This window comes from Argiope bruennichi, chromosome X1 (assembly GCF_947563725.1).
Source record: "Argiope bruennichi chromosome X1, qqArgBrue1.1, whole genome shotgun sequence".
NCBI lineage: Eukaryota > Metazoa > Arthropoda > Arachnida > Araneae > Araneidae > Argiope > Argiope bruennichi.
Window position 1 is genome coordinate 134,351,438 of NC_079162.1, and position 22,659 is coordinate 134,374,096.

Here is a 22,659-nt window from a genome sequence, read left to right on the forward strand (position 1 = left end):
AGTCGGTTGAATTAAAAAATATATTTTTCTATCCAAAAACTTTCTAAAATGCTAATAATGATCAAATTTTAAAAATAGAATTCAACAGAGTAAAATTGGATATGGTTTACTTAAAATTGGCTATGCAAGTGTTGATTATCACTTCTATGTTAGTTCATGCGAATAAATCAATATAATCGGTAATTTGTGTATGAATTATTAGATTTCAACATATTATAGTTGTCACCATATTATGGTGAAAAGTAAATTGCTTCATTTCTGAAATATTTTCAGTTCTTTTTTCTGAAATCATCATCATAAAGTTTCAAGCTGCATGAATTTTCGATGTAGGTGAGCTTTCACTATTAAGGATTAGTATTAGAAAGGGAAAAGTAATGTCACAAAGTTATGGAATTGGTTAAAAAAAGCAAATAAATTCTGTCTACTATAATTCATGAATGAAATTAAGTTTACTCATTTCATACATCTTAAAACTGTTTGTTTTGGAAAAAGAAGTCACCAAAACATGGCTCTGAGAACTCACCAACACTTATTTTAAACTTCTGCTGGCAGAAATCTCTTGATCCTATGGGGTATGACAGAATAGGGGAATGAATTTATGGGGCAACTACAGTATTGCTGGAAAGTTTACTCAGGGGGAAGGAAATTTTAACCATCACTGGTACAGCAGTTGTACCACCCATAAGCTAAAAGTTGAAAAGTGATAGATATCAGTAATATTTTTTATCTGCTATCAGCCTTTGTTTTTTTTTTTTTTTTTTGGAAATGAATGTAAAAAAATTATTGTAGTTTGATTGTTGCAGTATATCAAAGGTAATTCTGAAAATTCAAAATTTAAATCTTCACAGTCATTTTTTTTTACTTGCCTTCTCAGTTTCATCTAATGATATGTGCTCTCTCTCTCTCGATATATATATATATATATATATATATATATATATATATATATATATATATATAATATGTGTGTGTGCTCTATAGTATACAGACTAACAAATTTATGTTTGAAAGTCTGTCAAGAAATTGGGAATGATTGGATTTTATCAATCATTAATTTATAGAGATTCATTCAGTCATCATTTCTGTTAGTAGAAAAAAAAAATCAAAATTCGAAAAACTAATTTTTTATTTTATATTGATAAATTTAATTCTCTTGCATCACATACCAATAACTTTAATAAAATATTTTAATGTTTAATTCTAGATGGTTCTTGAAAATGTGATAAAATATTCAATTGGACCTTGTTCTGATTGCAATAAAGGATAAATATTGTAAAAGAGCTCTGTTTAGGAGTTTAGTAATTTTCTGGAATTTGATGGAAGTTACTGTTTTGTTTTATTTGCTTAATTTTGTCAAAATAATCTCCTTTGCAATAGGAAATGAAGAAGAGTGAAGATATTTAAACTAAGAAATATTTTACAAATTTTATCTATATATTGTTTTTGGATTAATGAAATCTTGGCCATTAATTTTAAAAATAATTCCTGAATTCTATCCAAAATTAAAATGAAATTTGCTTTGCAATAGAGAAATAACATGGAGCATCTTGTGATATACCAAATATAACAATATCATCAACATATAACAATACCAAATATAACAATATGATCAACATATAACAATACCAAATATAACAATATCATCAACATATAACAATAAAAGTACTTTTTAAATATAAGTACAAACATTTTTACACTTATTCAGTTCGGTAATATTTAAATTTTTAAGTATAATATTAAACATTCAAAATCACTTGTCTACTTTGGTGCAGAATATGCAGCTGCTCTTAAATAACAAATATGATCCTCAAAATCCTGTAGTTACTTGATATTAATGTACTCTGTGATGTTTAAGCATTCAGTCCACAATGAAGGCTCTTTTATCTAGCACAAATGTCCATACTGTCTCATCCTTTTTAATCAGAATAAAGTATAGGAAAAAAAGTTCATTTTTCCATTAGTAAACCTTATTACATTTTATAGATAGACATGTGAAAAAGGATCCACTCACCTTCTATTTTGTGTAGTGGTGATAGGCATCTAAAATGGTAATAATTAGTAATATAAATTATTAATAAATGCATGAAGACATACTGCAACTTTAAAATGATAAAAACATAGTTTATTATTTTGAAAGGGCATAAAAAAAACGCATATTGCATCACAAAATGAAAAGCCATAAGCAGAAGTGAATAAAAAGGTGATTAGACAGTTTTATATTATATTCTATATTAAAGAATGCTATCTGTCCTGCATAATAAAAAGTTTGTCAGTCTCTTCTTTAAAGGAAAGCATATAACTCTAATACCCCTACTTGTTTTTGGACAAGAAACAATTTTTAGTTTCAAGTTAGTTCAGTGATACTCAAAAAGTAGACATGGTAATGGTTTTCTCGGGATATCTATTGTCATGTTCTTACTTTGGCAATATTCTAGCTCGATCACTCAGTCACTTTAAGGTGTTTCAAGTTATGAATTTCATGTCTATATGTTTTGTTTTGAAGGATACTTTTCAGATTGTGACAGCTTTATAAACAATTGAGTGTCCTCATAGATTGTGCAGGTAGAGACTGTAGTAAATCCAATTCTTTCATTGGATTAATCAGTTTTTTTAGTTTCTTGAGTAACATTGGCGACTGAAACATATTCAGCCTGTGTGGCTCGAAAGTCATTGTTTTGGACTATTATCTGTCTTGAATAGATTTCCACTTTTTGATTTTCTGTTTTGTCATTTGCCTAATCTGTATCACTGATGGCAATCAGGATTGTCTTTTTATCGTTGTTGATAACAAGTTGTAATTCAGCGGTAGTTTTCAAATATCTCATTATCTATTTCACTGCGTTTCAGTCTTTTTCTGTTGATCATTCATTTCTTCTACTCAAGATGTTGACAGCTACTGCTATGTCAGGTCTTGATACAGTTCATATATACAGCAGTGCCTATATCGAGTATGGTTTTTCAACATATCAATCGTAAATAATTTGGTACCATTGAAGTATTGGTTGGTTTATCATCTTTTTGGTTAAATGTTTTGATAATTTCTCGATTTTTTTTTGTTAAGTGCAAAATTTTTAACTTTTGTTTTTTTCAGCACTTATTCCCAGGCAGTAATTTACTTAATCAAAATTCTTCAGTTCATACTAATTTACTAGTTCGTTAATGATTTTTTTATATCTTCTTTTCCAGCAATGAGCAAATCATCTACGTACACAATTACATACACTGAATTTCCATTTCTAGTTAATTTAAATACACATGTATCTTATTTCTTCGTTTAAGACCATAGTTTTCAAGTGATTCTTCATTTGTAATATGCCAAGCTCTTGCTGCCTGTTTTAATCCGTAAATGGTCTTGAGTAGTTTACAAATTTTTTTGTTCCTCTCTTGGTTCAATATAACGATCAGGTTACTTCATGTAAATTTCGTCTTCTAGGTTCCTTTGTAGAAAAGCAGTTTTTATATCAACATGTGCAATATTTATATTTTTATTTGCAACTGTAGCTGAAAATGCTTTCATAGTACTTACTATATGTGATTACACATCCAAAGGTTTTGCCGTAAGTCAGTCGCAAATTTTTGTGAGAAGCCTTTTGCGACTAGCCTTAATTTTTATTGTTCACTGCTTCCTATAGTCGCATTTGACTTTGAAAGTTCATCTACATCTGATATTTTTCTTCTTGATGGTGGTGTCACTAATTTATTTGAAGAGTCTTCATTTCTTCTTTTATTGCTTCGATCCATTTTTGCTTTTCATGTTTATTTTTATTCATTCAATGCCTTCTCATTCTTTTAGTTCTTTAATTTGTTCTGAATTCGCATAAAGTGCGCATCTCTCAGGAGGTATCCCTTTAGTTTTTCTATTAGATCGTCTGGATTGATTAGTTCTGTTAGTGAATTATGTTTTTGGTCTTCAGCAGCTTCATGTTTACATTGATTAATCTCTGCCTTTGCATTTGATTCTTCTTCCATTTTGGGATCTATCTCTAGATCAGTTATCTGTTTTGTTGGTTTATCTTTGTTTTGAAATTCTTTCACAGCGAATGGAAAAGAATATTCAATGAATTTCGTTGTTCTGCTTACCATGATATGGTCTCTTATATAAATTCTATATCCTTTGGATCTGTTATCATATCCCACGAATTTGCCTTCGACTGCTTTGTCATCTAGCTTTCCGTGCTTTGGTTTCAGTATGTAAGCAAAAGATTCGATTGAAAACTAATCTGTGATAAATCTGGTTTTCGTTTTGTCCCCAATTCAAAGTCTTTTTATTTGGTTTTGCTGAGATGCATTTTTGTTAAGTTGCTATATGCATTGCATCATCCCAAAATTTGATGCAAGACGGCTTCTGAGAACATACATCTTATTATTTCTGTCAAGGATCTGCTTTTACGTTCTGCAATTCTATTTTGAGATAGGCAGTAGTGTACTGTTAGTTGGTTGTGTATACCATGTTCGGTTAGTGTGTTTCTATTGTATTACTTACATATTCTCCCTTATCAGTTTTTAATGGTTGTATTTTTCTCCTAAATTTATTTTCTGTTACAGCAGTGTATTCTTTTAGTTTTGTTAATACTGCACCTTTTGTTTTTTGATAAAAAATAACGATAAACCAGCTATAGTCATCAACAAAAGTGAGGAAATATTATTGATACTAAATTTGTTTCTATTTCCAACAACACAGATCCCGTTTGTTTATAATTTATTTCTTTGAAGAAATGTTTGTCTTTAAAAGTACGAGATCTACTACTAGAATCATTGACTGAACTTTCTGCTTTGTTTCGACTGGCGAGTGAAGAATACTTGAAGTAATGAATTTTTGATGATTCATTTCCCTTTCATTCAATTACGTTTGAAAGCAGAAAAGAGATTCATAGTCCTTTTGCATGGCAGGAGGACTATTTTTATTTGAATATTTTCTTTGATTTCCGTTTTTATTTTTAAAATGCCAGTATTTAGACTTAACATGATTTTGCTTATGACAATAGGTTACAAAATTTGCTTTTATAATTAAATGTATGCATTTCATTTCTTGTTTTGAAAGCGCTGTTACTAATGTCATATTGAAACGTCTCCAGACATCTTGTATATTCGTCAATAATTTTTCTGTTGATAAAATCAACACCCAATTTATCTTCTGATCGTGCTTTAATTGTGCAACTTAAATTTTAACAAAACTTTTCTATATTACAGTCGCTTTTAGAAAATTCATTGTATGCAAATTCATAGGAAGATTGTTGGTTGACTTAATGTATGAAACTTTATTATACTTCCAGGAGAGGTTAACTTAGCAATAGAATTCAAATTGCAACAGACACCTCGTATAAAGACCATTAACACTCTATGAACTTAAAACTTGCCTCAATAGTATATACAGGTCTTCACCTGAACCTGATGATATAAGTTATGATATGCTTAAACATCTTTCTGAAGTGTCTCTTAAAAACTTACTCTTTCTGTAGAATTTGGCATAAACAATATTTTCCCACTTCCTGGTAAGAAGCAATCGTCATATCCTTCTGAAACTTGATAAACTTAGCTACCGACCGATTGCTGTGTTTGAAAGCTGTTAGAAAAAACTGTTAGTCTTAGGCTTGCATACTGAACATTCTTCAAAGTCTTTTGAGGCATGAATAGTGAACTATAGACAATCTTTTGACTCTAGAAATTGATGTGCGGAATGCTTTTCTCCGTAAAAAGTGACAATTTTATTTGATATTGCAAACGTCTATAACACAACTTGGCCCTTCAGCATCTTGAAAGACCTCTATGATTTAATTTAATAGGAAACTTGCCTCTTTATCCAAAAGTTTTTGAAATTAAGGATTTTCAGAGTTAAGTTGGGTTCAGAATTCTTTGAACTTTTTGCACCAGAGGAAGGCGTCCCTCAGGGAAGTGTTTTGAATGTAATTCTTTTTGTTTAAAAAATTAACTATGATTTAGACCATTTGCCTTCATTTGTGTAAGGCTGTTTATATGCTGACGATCTCTGTATTTCTTGTACTGGGGATAGTACGGCTTTTATTGAAAACTTCAAATTGCAATGAATCAACTCACAGTTTGGGACAGAAAGAATGGATTTACATTTTTTTTTTCGGGAAAAAATGAATACATTTCTGTACGAAATACAGTTTCCATTCTGAATCGGCGATTCATATAAAAGGTCATCCTGAGAATGTACTTGATGAAGTTAAATTTTTGGGTTTGATCTTTGATAAAAAGTTTGCGATTGCCTCACATGTAACTGACTAAGAAAGAAAGAAATGTGAAAGATCTTTGAATATCTTAAAAGTTCTTTCTAACACCTCTTGGGGCTATTTCTCATATACAGAGCAATAATTTTATTATCGTGACTATGGATTCAATCAATTTCTAAGCTTCTATAAGGCGCTGTTTTCTCCAAAATCTAGATACTATTAATCTTTCTGCTCTTCGATAGTATTCTGTTGCATTTTGAACTTTAACTGTACAGAGTTTATATACAGAATGTAATGAACTTTCTTTTCACATCTGATATTGTCTCTCCATTATTAATTAAAAATCTTATTAATCCCTGGTCATCCCTTTTATAATTTTAATCAAAGCCTTTTTTTACAACGTCTTCAGGCTGCTCGTCTGTCACTAATACTGTCATTCTTTGAAAAAAACGACTCATTTAGTTTCTGAACTACATCTAGAGAAGATGCATGTAGTTTCTCAGCAATCATTTCTCTTATCACCTTGGAAATCTTATGGTATCCATTACTGCAATCTCTTTTAATATTTTGACGAGCAAAGCACTGCAGATATCATTTATCAGCAAATAATTGCTGGTCATTGTCAAAAATACCGTAAGTTTAAACCAGTTTTCACAAATGTTTTTAGAGTTCTAGAGGTTTCGATCTTGTATCGTTTAAGTTCTTTATTAGCTTCTAGAATTCATTCATTTTGCTCCATTTTTACAGCAAAAAAGTAACTGCTATTTTAAAAGCTTTTATCGTTTGATTTCAGATTATTCTGCAGATAACTCTATAATATCTACAGATTCAATGTGTGCTCTAGAATCTCAATCATCCTTACATGCTCACAGCCATCCTTTCTTTTCAATATTTTAGACTTGTATGACAAATTTTTACTTGGAAGGCTTTCAAATTATTTTATGTTGGGTCCCTGCACTTGTGGGAATTTCGGGAAATGAAAGGCTGGCAGGGCAATTAAATTGTCTATTACTTTCTTGCCAACACAGATCCCTTTTTCGGTTTACTAGAAAAATATTGGTCACAATCAATTCACCCATGATTTTTGTGGGGGGCACCAGCACCATTTTGCTCAATTCGTAACATTCGTAGGTCTGCTTTACGCATTCTTGTAGAATGTCCACGAATTTCTTCCTAGCGTCTAAAATTTTTTCAGAAATCTCACCCTTATTTGTGTGAATTGCTTTTCAAAACTCCTCATGTTAACCTTTTTAAATTAAAAAAAAATGTTTTTTACAATAATATATAAATATTAGCCACGCTTTTTTTAGTATTGTGCCATACTTACATCGTTGTTGCTCTTTTTTCATGACTGACATTTTTACACTTTTAGACACTTGAATTTTGTAGACATTTCATGTTTCGATTTTATTATAAATTGATATAAATATTTTAGTGCCATGAGTGGAGTGCAGTTTAACCAAAGATTTTTTTTTTTTTTTTGCCAGCTTTGGCTAAGCCACAACGCATATTCTACGCAAATTTACGAGATCTTAATCTCTGTGAAAATTTGTAAAAATATCTCGATTAGCGCATTAAACAGAAATGCTCTCCGCCTCAAGTTATGTTATGCTCTTTTTTCTCGTAATCACAAATGTCTGTCGTCACCTTTCAGGCACACATCGAATCTATGCCCACCACTAACTTCCTGTTTTGACTGCAAGAGGAGGCTATTCTGGCCGTTAAATAGATGATTGTAATGATGTTACACTACTGTGTGCATAAATATTTATATAATATGGTTGTGAAAATGGAACATTAAGTCTTTGAAACAATATGAAGGCAGTCAAAACGAACTAAAATTTTATCTCAGATTAAAGTTAAATTAAAACAAGAATATGAATAAAAAATGCAAAACATTCAAAGAGGGAAAGGAAGATCAGAAAGTTGTATTATTGATATTTTCCCAATTGTAAATAATTTTTCCATCATAAAATATAATGCTGAAAAAAATTTTCGTTAACCAGAACTCATTATTTGCTTCAAAATTGTGTCAACTTGTTAGATTTGTAATATAGGTATTTATTTCATTTCTAATTCAGTTGCAAGTGTTTTTTTTTCATTTCTGAGTGAGCAATACTCTTCCTTTCAGTCACGTAACTGCAAAGTTATAATGCAAACACACACACACGCACGCACGCACGCACACTTTATGAAGCAGAATCGTGGCCGAAGACAGGAAAGACACTTTGAATTTTTAACTTCGTTTTATTGTATTCCGGGAGGCATGATTTATGTATATGGCGCGCGGACAAGGCACGTCCGTTTACAGCTCGACACAAGAGCAGAAGAAACATATGAGGGATAAATTATTCATCACTGGTATTATATACCGTGAGATTTTGATAGGGATTTCTCTACACGCGTCCAATTAGGTAAGGGAATTATAAGTATCTTTTAGAAGAATTTGTTTAGGTCAGCAATTTCTTATCCCTTCATTCGGAGCGTGGGAACAACTGACTAAAGCATTTTTACAGAGCTTTCTGTTGCATTAATTAAATAGAAAAAGTAGAATGGGATCAGGAAATAAGAGGATATTTTAGAGTGAAGTTAATATGGGCTAAACTACGATAAAATTTTGGAAATTAATTAGAATTGCAATGAGAGTTTAAAACATCATTATATATATATATATATATATATATATATATATATATATATATATATATATATATATATATATATATATATATATATATATATAATACGATTTAAATGGTTAACCCTTTAAGAGGTTTTCTTCAAATGCCTGAAAATGCCTATTTTCTTCAAATGCCTGAAAAATATATGTAACTGTGATAGCAACAGAAAGATCTTCCCATAATCAATTCTCAAATCTTATATTCTGCTATAAAATTTTGATCGATGTCATGTTTGAAAGTTTCAAAAAAAATTGTCGGTCACTAGCATTCCATCAATAAAATCCTACCATCCTCCTGGGTTTTTTCGTTGTGCAGTCAATACAAGTTTTTGTAATTATTGAGTTCTGAAAAAGATTCAAAAGCCCGTTAGTGGACACTCATTAGAAAACATCACATTCTATACACGATAGGGTATGCCCTGGGGAAGGCAGCGTAAACTTTCAAAAGCAGCAGGAAATGGCAAAGTGAAAGGGATATTCAGATATTTTGGGAAAACGAAGTAAATTTTGTTTAAAGAGAAAAGAATTAAAAACTAACAGCAAACTTCGTTATATACTGGAGATTTGCAAAAAATAGGAATATGTCTATTTTATCAATCCGTTTGAATAAATTCAAGTTTGTAACATTATTTTACGAATACATTTGCACTTTTAAAGAATAGATTTTTACGAAATACTTTTATTTTATTGTGCTATAATATATATAATATAAATTTCATGATACATGTCACAGTTTTAATATACTATTTATTGCAATTTATAGAGTATCCATTAAAAAGCTATAAAAATAAACTAATCTAAATTAATAATAATGTTCAATGAAAACTGAAAGGAACTGGTACTCAAATTTACGTACTGCTGTCTGGTGTCCAACAAACCTCTGAGATGCATTAGGACGAATTTATCCCCGATTTCAGTAGTTAAAAAAAGAAATAGTTAATGAAAGAATTGGTCTTGTATTAAGTTCATAGAATCTTTTAAAATTTTTTTTGCAGCAAATATTTATTTAAAAGTCTATTTTCTTTCACAACAAATAAAAAAAATAATTTCATAATTTTAAAAGACATAAATTAATAATTAAGATATTCCAATTAATTTTCAATTATATTGAATTTTTTTAAATATAAAAAAATTCAAATATCTTAAAATAATTTTTATGGCGGAAGAACCAAAAACAAGTCTATTTAATAAAATCTTTAAAAAGATGGGTGGTGGGATAAAATTTATCCCACCACCCTTCAAAGGGTTGAATAGGAATTAATTCCTATTCAAATTCCTAAGTATCATCAGAAACAGAAAAGTTCAATACTTAATTTATTTCCATCCAAACATCTACCAGTATTCCTCTCCTGATTGGTCCCCAAGCGCTTCGCGGCTGCTGAAATCTTCTCTTCCAACGGTCTCTACAGAGCACCCTTCGTCTTCTCTTTTCGTCTTCTCAATTTTCATTCTAATTTCTAATCTTCAGTCCCCCCAATTCTTCCACAGTAAGCAAAAGTTCCATGATATGCGGTTGAAGGTCCCTGCCGGTGACCAGTGTATCGCAGTAACCTTTTATCACTCTGCTGTAGAGCGCGTATTAGAAACAATCAAATAAGGTGGAATTTGGATCAGGAAATGAGAGAATAATTTAGAATGAAAATAGGAAATTAATTTGGAATTAAATTAAAAGATATCATTTCATATATAATATAGAATGCTGTCCAGCATGTAACATAATGTTTGATTTTTTTTTTATTCTGCACCTTTGTGTATGTATTATTTTTTTTGTTTTACATGTTAAATTTAGATTTTAATTTGTATCTAAATGTAAAATATAGTAAAAACTGTATTAGTAATTTTGAACAATAACTAAATTTATCATCAATATAATTGGGTTATAAGCGTGCCCCTAAAATCGTGAACGATGCTAAGAAGAGTATTTAAAATAAAATAACTTTTGCAGTTGTCTTATGAGAAATGTAAAATATTTAATATACATTCCGTATTAATTTTAAAAAATCCCTTGCAAGTGCGGGTTTAAAGAGTAAAAAAAAAAAAAAAAAAAAGGGTTACTATACATATAATTTAAAATTTATGTTGTAATTTGATATTTATTGTAATTTAATTCTTTTTTAGCTATTCATTTTAAATCTGTTGCTTTTGTTTTATATTTTTGTTTTAATTTTGATTAATTTTATATTTATGACTCAAAATACACTTTAATATAAAATACAATAAACTTTAGATTTTATCTGACAAATTGATGTGAAAGTACATCTGTGAATTTTGAATGGCTAAATGAAAAATGTAAATAGGATATGATGTTTGCAGCTGTTTTGTGCAATATAAATGCAACATATTTAATGTACATACTGTATTAATTAAAAAAAAAGCTCCCTGGAACTGCATATTACAAAATTTTTTAAAAAATGTTTTGTGAAAGTACATAATGAGGTTTTATTAAAATTTCATCCTATTATGCAATAAATAGTTTAAAATTTTATTTTGAATCATTATGGAAGTTAATGTTTAATTATATATTATTTTTAATTATTGAAACATTTAGTTTATTATTTACCTTTTCACCTCTTGTTTTTTAATATGTTATATTTCTATTGAAATCATGAGTATATCATCCATTTGTGAGATGTTTGGCTTGTAGTCTTTTCTTCATTACCAATTTAGTCTTTTTAGACTGTAGAAATAAAATTAAAAAATTGTTTAATTTTGGAAAAATGAAGTTTTTGAGTCTTACAGAATTTATATGTGGGGAAACTATTAACTTTGAACTTAATTCTTCTCTTTTATGACAAACACCTACATAAGTACCACCATTAAAAGCAATATGGGTATCTAAGTGGGGTTGTGCATTTTAGCATATTTTTTCTGTATTTCACATATCTTTTAAATACTAGTCAGAGAAAGGAATTGAACAAGAAAATGTTGACTTATTCAGACTCGTTGCTGTTAAATTTCTGATAAATTTCTATAGTAAACATTATTACATGAGGAAATATTTTTTAAAGTTTCTAAAAATTATTCTCCATAAAATTAAAAATGATTATAGCTTTATCCATAGCAGTAGCAAAGAAGTATTGGAATTTCAATTCAAAGTCAATAAACTTTCGATTTTGGAAATTAATACATTAATTTATTTACCAAATGAAAATTTGTTAGAAGATTGTTTTATGGTATATGACGGATATTTGAATAGGGATGTTATTAAAAAAAATTGAAGAAAGAACTTACATTGAACTCTAAATTTAACATTTAGGACAATTATCTTTTTAATGGGATCAGTTTTTAAAAAATAAATATATAAGAATTTTGATGGAAACTGCTTTTTCTCGTGTCATGGTTAATATTTTATTGCGTTTTAATGAAAGTAAAATAAGTAAATATAATTTAATAAGCGGGCTTAAATATATTTTTGTTAAATATTGATAATTATGATTTTATAATTGTTATCCAAAAGAATTAAACTAAATAAGACTACTAAAAACCAGTTGAATGGATATTAAAATAGATTTCCAATGGAAATATTTGGTAGATATTTTAAAAAACGGTTTGATTTCAGAGGTAATAACCTTAGTAAGTTCCACTAAAATTTAAATTTTAAAATGTTCTAACTTATAATTTTGCCACAAGTAAACAGAATTAAAATAGTTTAAGACAAAATATTTTTATGTTGAGGCGAAAAACTATCTCCTTAAAAATTTTTACAAGATTTTTACATGTTTTTTGAATATTTTGGAGGAAGTTTAATGTTTTAAATTTAAAAATTATTTTTAAAAGTTTGATCTGATAGCCTTTTTCTGGACCTGCAACCTGATTTCCATGATAGAGGGTTTTTCATAAATTTACCAGAGGTATTGATATCCAGTTCTCTTCTGTGTCTTTCCAGAGGCTCTCTTTTCAATAAACCAAAGGCACAATAATTTATTTGTAAAACCTCAGGTGACTTCGTTTGAAATATTTGAAAAATTATAATTGCAGTACGTGTCAGTTTTCATTTTTTCAAGGAATGCAGAGGTACTTTTCGTTATATGATTTATAACTTTGTTTTGATGAAGTCATTAGGATAAAGAAATGGAATTTCTTTTGTAAATATTGTATGTAGAACTTTCTCTTGATAGTATGCTGCATCGATTTTAAATTATTTCCCATACTCTTATGTTTAATTTCTCTTTTTTGCATTGGCAGAACCAGGTTTGTACATTTCCACCCCTCTTCATTTTTGATAGTAAATAGACCTATTAGTATTGTAGTCATTTAGGTTAGCCCAAACTTCACCAAGAATCACAATGCATTTTTATTTACCACCTTTTGAATAATGTTCATACAGATTTCTATAAACTGTTCACATGGATATCACAGGAAAATCCAGTATTTTAATAGAGTTACTTTAGAGTTATTTTATAGAATCGGTAATCTTATTTTTGTAATGTTGATCCACCAAATACTGAATGTATAACACTTTTCGTTTCAATGGGTTTCAAGTTCATTTTTTAACTATCTTCTTCAACAAATAAGGCCGCTGTGAACCACTGTCAATAAGAGCAAGGATTTGGGGTGTTTGATCTGCCATGATATTAACTTGTAAAGTTTGGAGAACTTCTTCTGAAGCGCAGTGATTAAATAAATTCACATTCGGCTCTTCTAAATCAGGCGTCTTAATGTTCGTTTTGTTTGTGGGCAAATCAGGACACATCAAAGTTCAGTGTCTCTTATTACATAGCAGGCACTGTACGTTTGACTTACAAACTCTAGATTGATGTGCCGGCTTTAAATAGGTGAAACAGCATTTCTTGTTTTTTTAAAACTTCTTACTTCTCTTCAAAACCAAGTTTTTTGAGCATAACATTCTTTGCTGTCTTGAAGTTTCTCATAATAAATGCAGTTAGTAACATTTTTTTTTCTTATCTCAACTCCCCGTGTGAATAAATCAGTAGCAGCGGCTAGAGGAGTAAAATGAGATGTTTTTCCTTTTCTCTCATTGTACTCTTTGGGTGTAAATCCTGCTTTGGGCAGACGAATTCTTTCATATCCTTTTAATTTTGTTTTCAGAAAGAGCAATAAATTTTTCAATTTTTCAGTATGAACATTGAGTCATCATTTAAAATTGCAATAGAATTTCGTAACCATACTCTAAAAGTTCTTCTGTTATACGAGATTCAACGAGAAATATTCATCAGATGTTAAACCAATTGATTCTACGTGTCTAATTTATCGTACATTTGAGTGATGCTTAATGTCTGAAGCATCAATTATAATTAAATTTAGTAGTTCAGGACATAATACTCGGTGAGCATCTCATCTTTTCCAAAACGCGTTTTTAAACTTTATAATAATTTTCGTTTGTCGGCTCTTCATCCTTCACTTAAGGCTGAATCAAATACTGAAAATTATCTTCGTTTTCTAATTTATCAACATTATGATTACATTTAAATTGACTCAGAAAACTAGCCAATTCTTAATATCACCATTAAATTTAACGAGTTCTATTTTTGAAATCTTTAGTTTCCGTTTAACTTGCGGAAAAGCCTCAAAGGAGAAATCAACACTACCCCTTTCGGAGTCAGTAAATTTATTCAAATACATATCCATTGCAACTTTCGTCTCAGTCATTTTTATATTGTATTCTTCGGTTGTTACATATTCTGCTTCATATTTAACGACATCCGAATTTTCTAACAGAAAACTACTATTTCATTATCTAATTCGATTAAATTTAAATGAATTCTTTCCAAATTGGCAGAAAGGGATTTATTTCTTTTTCTTGAGGCTCATCAGCATTTAATTTTTCAATCAGAATATTATGTAATCTTGTGAAGTTCGCTCTGATAGGACTTTAATAGGAGCATTTCTTAACTAACACATCCAGTTTTGTTTGTTTCGTTTCTAAAAGATTCCACTAAAAATGCACTTAACTTACATTTATTTATCTAATCATCATTTCCGGTATCACCACAATGTTGAGACTATCTGAATTTCATTTTATTCAGCCGTTTCTTCACTTACAATACTTTATGATGTGGTTTCATAAGACAAAATAATAAGAGTGTTAATCTGACTCCATTTTTTCCGTACAGAAGATTAATATTTACATTCCTATTAAAATAGATGTTGCCATTCTAAAAATCGGACATTTCATTTCACGTGCAACAGAGACTTAATTTAGATTCGCTATACATCATATTTGAGAATCTTGTTTTTTTATTTGGAATTTTATCTTGCTTATCTAGGTATGTAGATTTACTATATTACTGTATTTGAGTTTTTTTTTTGTTTTTTTTGTTTTCAGTATTTATATTTTTTGGCCCTGGAATCTTGTTCTCCCAGAACCTTTCAATATCGTATGTCAAGACAGGTCAAATTTTGGGTGAAAGTCGGGCGTTTCAATTCTAGTTTGAATTTGACCCTTTATAACGTTTTTGGACCAAATTCAATTCTTCTTTTTATATTAATCTGTTGTTAATGCACACTATCTCTTGTCTTTCATAATTGATACCTCTCTTTTGCATAATTAATGTTTTACATGCAGTATTTTGCATGCTCTAAATATTGTTGTTGTTTTTTTAAATTTTTGTTTCATGTCAAAGTCTCATAAATGTTATTTTTATAGCATTAATTTTTATCAGATCGTTGGTTATTATTTTTTGTGAACTATTTGTTATTTTTATGTTCTGTAGATAGTATACCTAATTAAATGTACTATACAGAACTCTTAAGATAGGTTAACTTGACAGTATGGTGAAAACTATACCACAAATGAGATATTTGTGTTTATTACAATAAGCTGATTTTTTAAAAATTCATATGTACCATGTCATTGTTGTGATGCCATGTGATACATTTAAAACTGCTTTTAACTGAAAATTTTGTGAAAAAAACCCTGATTATTTAACTTTTTTTCAAATTGTTATTTTGACATGAAGAATACATGAAATGTTCAAATGTCTAAATCAAAATATCATTTAAAATTGAAAATCATTAAATCTGTATGAAACTAAAAACATATAAAAAATAGTTAATTCCATCCACAGTGACATTCTGTTGAGTATTCATCGCATTTCTTTGGCTCAAGCATTACATTGTAGCATTACAGTTGTAATAATATATAGGTGTCATAATATCATCATTATATTAAGTATCCGATACCAAAGAACCTTTTAGGCTGTCTTCTCTTAAAATTTGCCTGTATCATCAGGGAGCCCTCATATTTCTCTCACTGTTAAATATGTTGTCAAGCTCTTGAATGGGAATTTTAAGCAAGAATAATTATTTATTATTATTTAGAGTTGAGGGACCTAAAACCTCTTAAGAAGAAGAAAATAAGAATTTTATGGTGTGAAAGTATATGTATTTTTCTTTTCTTTACATACATATACAACAAATAAATACATGCATAGTGGTTAGTAGGTGAGATATTTCAGCAAAAAAAAAAAAAAAAAAAAAAAAAAAAAAGTTAAAAAACTAATATTTTGAATTTTAAATATTATAAACATATTTTTTGTTCAATAATATATTCCAGTGTTTTGTTATAGAAATTGTTTTATGCTCATTTCATCCTCTTTTTTTTGGGGGGGGGGAGGATGGATGTTTCAGTTGCTCAGTTAATTCTTTTAGATGCCTAGGAATGCATGTACAAAATTTCATTCAATTTTATATAAAGAGATTTTTATTTTTGAATGTTAAATGTGTAATAACAGATTAAAAATAGCTGTTTTTATCAATTTCAGTATGTATTGTGACTTTATATTTTATGCAATGTTTTCTCCTTGGCTTTTTTATGGCTATTATTTTTGCCTTTGTGGCAATATGCAGCATTCTATGTATCATCCTATATCATGGGTCTTCAAATACCTGCAAAAATATAAAATCCTTTACTGTTTCAAAGTGTAAGGTTTATAGTCTGAAAAAGGGCAACAAAATTAAAATATAAATTAATTGCATAGTTGGGATTGATTTGCTGAACGTTATCTGTTTTTGTCAATAACCAGATTTAAAAAGTTACGGGACATTATCTTGGATTAGAATATGTATTAATATATATTTATTTAAATGAATTAATAAATTATAAAATAAATTCTATTTGAATGCTATAATATATGTCTTATTAAATTTTTGGTAAAAATATTTTTAATAAAAATTCACACAAGATTTTAGTTTTTTATAATATACTAATTTTATAATTGCTAAGTATATAAATTTTAATAGGAGAGAATATTAATTTATTTCTGCTTGTAATATTTATTCTGCTTTGATAAAAATTGATTATATTATATGTAAAATTATGTGCAATTATTAGTCAGCAATTTTTTAAAAATCTTTATATATCTGTATTTTTTTAGTGGAGTATTAGTGAGATATGGCACTCCCTCTGACAAATTATCAGAAATTGTGGCAACTTCAGGAAGTGCTTACATATATTTCTACAGTGATGCTGCTTACAATATGAGTGGGGTAAACATTACATATAGGTATTATGTTCTCTTAATATTTATTTTTTTAATCATCTTGATATTTGATGAAAATTGTAATTTGAAGCAGAATATATGTTTCCTTAATATTTGTCATTTTATAATCCCCTTAACATTTAATTAAAACAGCAATTTCAAACAGAATATTTTTATGTATTTTCTATTTTCACTAGTTTCTTCCACTGCAATAACCATATGAAATGTGGCACATTATAACTTTTATGAAGTTTCCATAAGTGATGCACACAATTTTCAGAGAAAAGAGATCCTTAAAAGAGTTCACATATACTGATTATAGGACAAAAAATGGTTGCAAACGCCAAAAATGAAATTTTTGAGAATTTGAAGTATTTATACTAACTGTAGCAACATCTTTGCATGCTTGTTTTGAATTAATTAGAGGACTTCCAAAAGCTTTTCATTTTTGCCGCAGTATTAGGCATTGCTTATTTGACACTTTAATGATGCCATGTTTCACTCTAATCACCTGTTCTGCCTGGAGGTTAAGAATCTTTGAGTTCAAGAATTACGTGACGCACACTTCAAATCGGCAAATTGACACTTAACATGAAAAGTTTTTAATTTGTTTCAACATTTACTTCGATTAGTGTTCAATTACATATTACATTTGGGAATATTCTATATATTTACTGTGGTGGGGAGCCACTCAATTTTTTCTGCTGTAGTTTATAATGCAATCATAAAAGGATCATTCAAAATGGATTAATGCATTCTTTAAGATTTTTAATTAAAATTTTTATATAGGATGTCTATATATTGAAATAAAAACAAGCTTTAATATTTCTAATAGCATCGCCTGTTTTCCTCATCTAATTTCTAAACTACATCAAGGTTATTCCCAGAAACCAAATTTCACTCATCTGTTTTGGAATTAAAGCAAACAAAAATTTTGATTCTCTAATTTTAAAATTAAATTTTGGACTTATATTCATATTTTGAAAAATAATGTAGACATTGAACTGTATTTTTTTCGTTATGGTAATATGATGTATTCTGCTTCTTTTGATAACATATTTATCATTAAAAAGTAAATTTTAACATGCAAGTTTAAAAAGTTTTATGGGCAACACACCTAAATTTGGTTACAAATCAATGGACAAGGTTGTTTTATGTGGACATACATAATTTTAGTTCATATCTGTAAATCATTTTTCCATTACATTGTTTTTTTGTATTGTCTCTAAAACGATGCATTTAGCAGTGGATTCATAGATTTCAAAATAACAGTTTTTTTTATTTGCCATTCAAATGCTATTGACAATGCATTTCAAAATTAATAAATATTTCTTGTCATGTTTTATGTGTGCATGGAAGAATTTGTTTGAAAAATTTGATAAATCAAAGTGAAAAAATTATTTCCTAAAGTAAATGAAAATTTTATTTCATGATACATACTGTACAATGAGGTGGAACGAAATGGTCTTAAAAATTTTCTTTTTTAGATTTTAGTTTCGTAATAGTGGAGAAAAATAAGCTTCTAGGTTTAAAAAGAATTTAAAAAAATTCTGATTGCAATACAAAAATATCTCAAGGTGCTGCAAAGAGCTTAAAATTTGTAAAAAAATTGAAAAATTATAAACTTTGATAAAATATTTTTATGAATGTTTCGTTCATATAATGTTACAAAAGAGAATTTAATTACGTATATAAGCATTACAATTGGAAAAAATTATTAATTACAAAGTATAAGAATAATAATAAAACATTTTTATGTCAAATTTTGTGTTTCTTACTTCTATATCGTCAATGATTACAAATGTTACAGCTGCAAAATGTTTGTTTCTACTTCATTGCCACATGGAACTAATTTATAAATTCAATTTTTGCTCTCATGTATCCTTCTCTTGCGATTGAACCACGAACATTTGGAGTCGATTTGACCACCTGTTTCACAGCTATTTCAACTGCTTGCATGTGACAAGGAAGCCAAGAAAATACGATAACCGAGTAACCTGTACTATTTGGTTCAACTTCAGATGCCTTCCATATAAAGAGAGAATCACTGGAAACAAGTTTTAGCAAGAGTTACGTCATTTTCAAACTATGAGATCATATCGATGTAATCCTTTGCATCGGAGTTCTTTGGAACTTCTGTTTTTGCTTTTAAAACGCATCGTAAACCAAGTTCTCTTTGAATTTCATGTTCATCACTTAGCATGGATAAAAGGATATTTTCTGAAGCAGCGAAGTACCCATTTCTTTGAATAATCTGGTCTATAACGTTCTTTAGATCGTCAGATAGATATCGTGAATATGAGATAAGGTTAAAAAGATGTTTGGAACCATAAGTGCATGCAAGTTTTAACTTAATATTAAACCACACAGGCAACTGGTAGTTTATTTCTTGTCTATTTGATGGATCTGGTTGATTTGCCTCTTTTTGTAATGAACACTGTTTTCTTCAGCGTTGTCATTGTCGCCAGTAATCGTTTCTGATGCACTGGTATTTTTTGTCCGTTCTTGATTAACTTAACTATTCTCTGTAGTTCTTTACTCTTTCTTGCTTCTTTCTTCCTCAAAGTGCTTGTGGTAGCAATATCAGTATTACCTATAACCATTTTCCTGTTAGAGCGTTGATTGTCTTGAACCTTTTATTCCATAACTGGCACTTTTTTCTTTTATACAAATCAGCAATATAAAATAAACGTCTAGCGTCTAGCTTCTGAGGTTGGAATCAAACTTATCTGAACATTTTGTGTTTTTAGACTTTAATAAATTTCTGTATTTAGCATGACAAGCTTTTATCATTTGTGAAATTTTCTTGCTAAAAGCAATGGGAATAGAAGCTCTTGACCATGTTGGTTCTGTTATGGTAATTAAAGTGTCGCATATTTTGCTTACAGAAGGATCCTTCTCTGAAGCAATTTTGCGGTTATGTCTAATATAATAGTAGTACTTCATAACAGATTCGTAAATTGGCAGTTCAACTTCAAGCAAATCACTAAATTTCCCAAAAATTCAGCTATTTGTCTTGTCTTCACTAATTTAGACGGAGTCATTTTTACTCACAGCAAAGTACGTAAGGGCACAAACTAACAAAACACTTACGTTAATCAGTTACACAATAGACAGAGTGGAGACACCAACTCAACTGAACTCGGCAAAGCTGTTGATTTCAAACCAGCTCTGCCCTTCTCACTGGACGCAGACATATCTCCTCCTTATCTCAATAACTACCTTTCTGGTGACGACTCAGTGCCATGCCAGTGCAATAATAAAACTATGTTTATAGTTTTATTTATATGACCACGCCTATTTAAAGCGCTTTATTTCATAATCGAGGCACGGAAAAATCCTTAAAAAGTTGCAAAAAGTGTGTTTTTACGGAACTGACGTCCTTGCAGCACCTCAAGACGTATTCTAATATTTATTATAATTTTTATTTATCTTATCTATATCAAAAAGCAACTTTTCGGTGCTATAACAAATTGAAAATCAAAAGTTGATTATTTCGTAAAAAAACTTTAAAATATAGCAAAAATTTGAATTTTATGAAACTAACGTCTTTGCGGCATCTCAAGATCTACTCTAATTTTTTTTTTTCATATTTATATTTTATTTTATCTTATTATTTGTATTTTATTTTATTATTATTTATATTTTATTTTATCCACACCAATTTGTTTTCATATTTATATTTTATTTTATCTACCACCTACTTTTCCGCGCTATTACAAATTGAAAATCAAAGATTGATTTTTCGTTCCACTCTTCTGTGCAACATTATAACTATTTAATTTCACAAATATTCTAACGAATTTATATCTGTTTATAACTAATTCATAAAAAACATATTTTGTATCAAAAGGGATATTTCTGTTTATTTATTATAATTGATATTTTTCTTTTTTGTGGGCAAGATTTTTTCTTAATTTTCTCAAATTTCATGAAATTAATCTGCTGATGTTGTGATTATGAAGAATGGTGCCAGTAAGGGATCGGGAGGAGGGTTGCCTCTTCCTCTTGTCGCCGCCTTGTCGAATTGTATTGAGAAATAAATAAAATAAAAATAAATAAATAAAATGTTGTTGAGAACATTTTCTTTGAAATATATGTATTGCAATTTTATTGCAATTTTTTTACCCTTTTTTGTTATTTCACCGGAAACATTACAAGAATTATTTTGTATCAATAACTAAGTCCTGGAAACTGTTAGGTGTAAAATCCTTGTTACCTTAATCATTAACATTTAAAAGATATCATTGCTTTTAGTCAGCTCTACTGTAGTAATTACAAGATTTAAGTCAGTCTGGAGAAAATGCACCATGTTTTTGCATGGAAAAGCATTGGAATCGAATACATTTGAATTGCTGATACGTTTTATGGTGCGAATAGATAGATAAAATTGTATTGATATACTTAGCGCTATGAAAAGTGTTTAAAAAGTGTTTCAATTTGAAAACCACTTTAATTTTTTCAAATCGCACCTTAAAGGTCTTAATTTTAAAGAAAGGTCCTTAGAAGAAAAGCTTAATTTTCTTGAGAAGTACAAAGAAATCCCTCCCCCCCCTTCTAGACGGTGAATATGGTCACTCGAAAGTATGGGTATAAAGTTTTATTGACAAGATATATCAAGGAGGGGAAAAAAAGAAAAAAAAATCCGAGAATAAATCCACTATGAAATAGATTCAGGGGTTATTACCGATATTAAAATAATGCTTACTAAACCTTTTTTCTGCTCTCTCTTTCTTCAAAAATGTGCATTGCCATTTATTGAAATATTAGAATAGTTATCTGTAATGACCAATAGGAAATACATATTGTATCATACTTATTGCAACTCAAAATAAGTTCGAACTTCAATTTTTTTTTTAGAGTTTTTAAGTGTTGAAGAATTTGTAGATTGGTCTGATCAACAGGAAATAAGAATACAGCAGGATGAATTTGGCGCGTCAAAGAGATGTATCAAACTTGGGAGAAGCTGCTTTAAAAACACTTACAGTGTAGCCTCCCTCTTTAGTGCACTATACATCCGATCATTGTTCTCATTAGTATGCCGTTTTTGAACATTTCCATGAAGACCGTATGTCAGTTGAAGGGATTTTACTGTATTATATTGAATTGTAATTAGTTACAGTGTGTAATTATGTTTGTCGATCACATAAAAATTAGTATAATGGGATTTTAACTTGAAGCCATACATTTTCAATGATCCGTTGCTCTTTGTAAGTCCCCATCCATTTAGTAATTATTTGTTCAACCAACCTCGCCAACTTTTACTTTTTACTATGGGGGAAAAAATACTAAATGTAATACTTAAAAAAAATAAAAAAGTTTTTCAAACCTTTTATTCCTCAGG

The 22,659-nt window shown here is 29.1% G+C and overlaps 1 protein-coding gene across 1 annotated transcript in view; it reads left to right on the forward strand.

Annotated features, from left to right (window-relative positions):
• LOC129958346 (attractin-like) overlaps nucleotides 1–22,659 on the forward strand; it is a 142,505-nt gene that overhangs the window by 26,224 nt on the left and 93,622 nt on the right. The window contains exon 3 of the mRNA XM_056070767.1: nucleotides 17,211–17,339. Within this exon, the coding sequence (XP_055926742.1) occupies nucleotides 17,211–17,339 (129 nt within the window). The remainder of the gene's footprint in view (nucleotides 1–17,210; nucleotides 17,340–22,659) is intronic.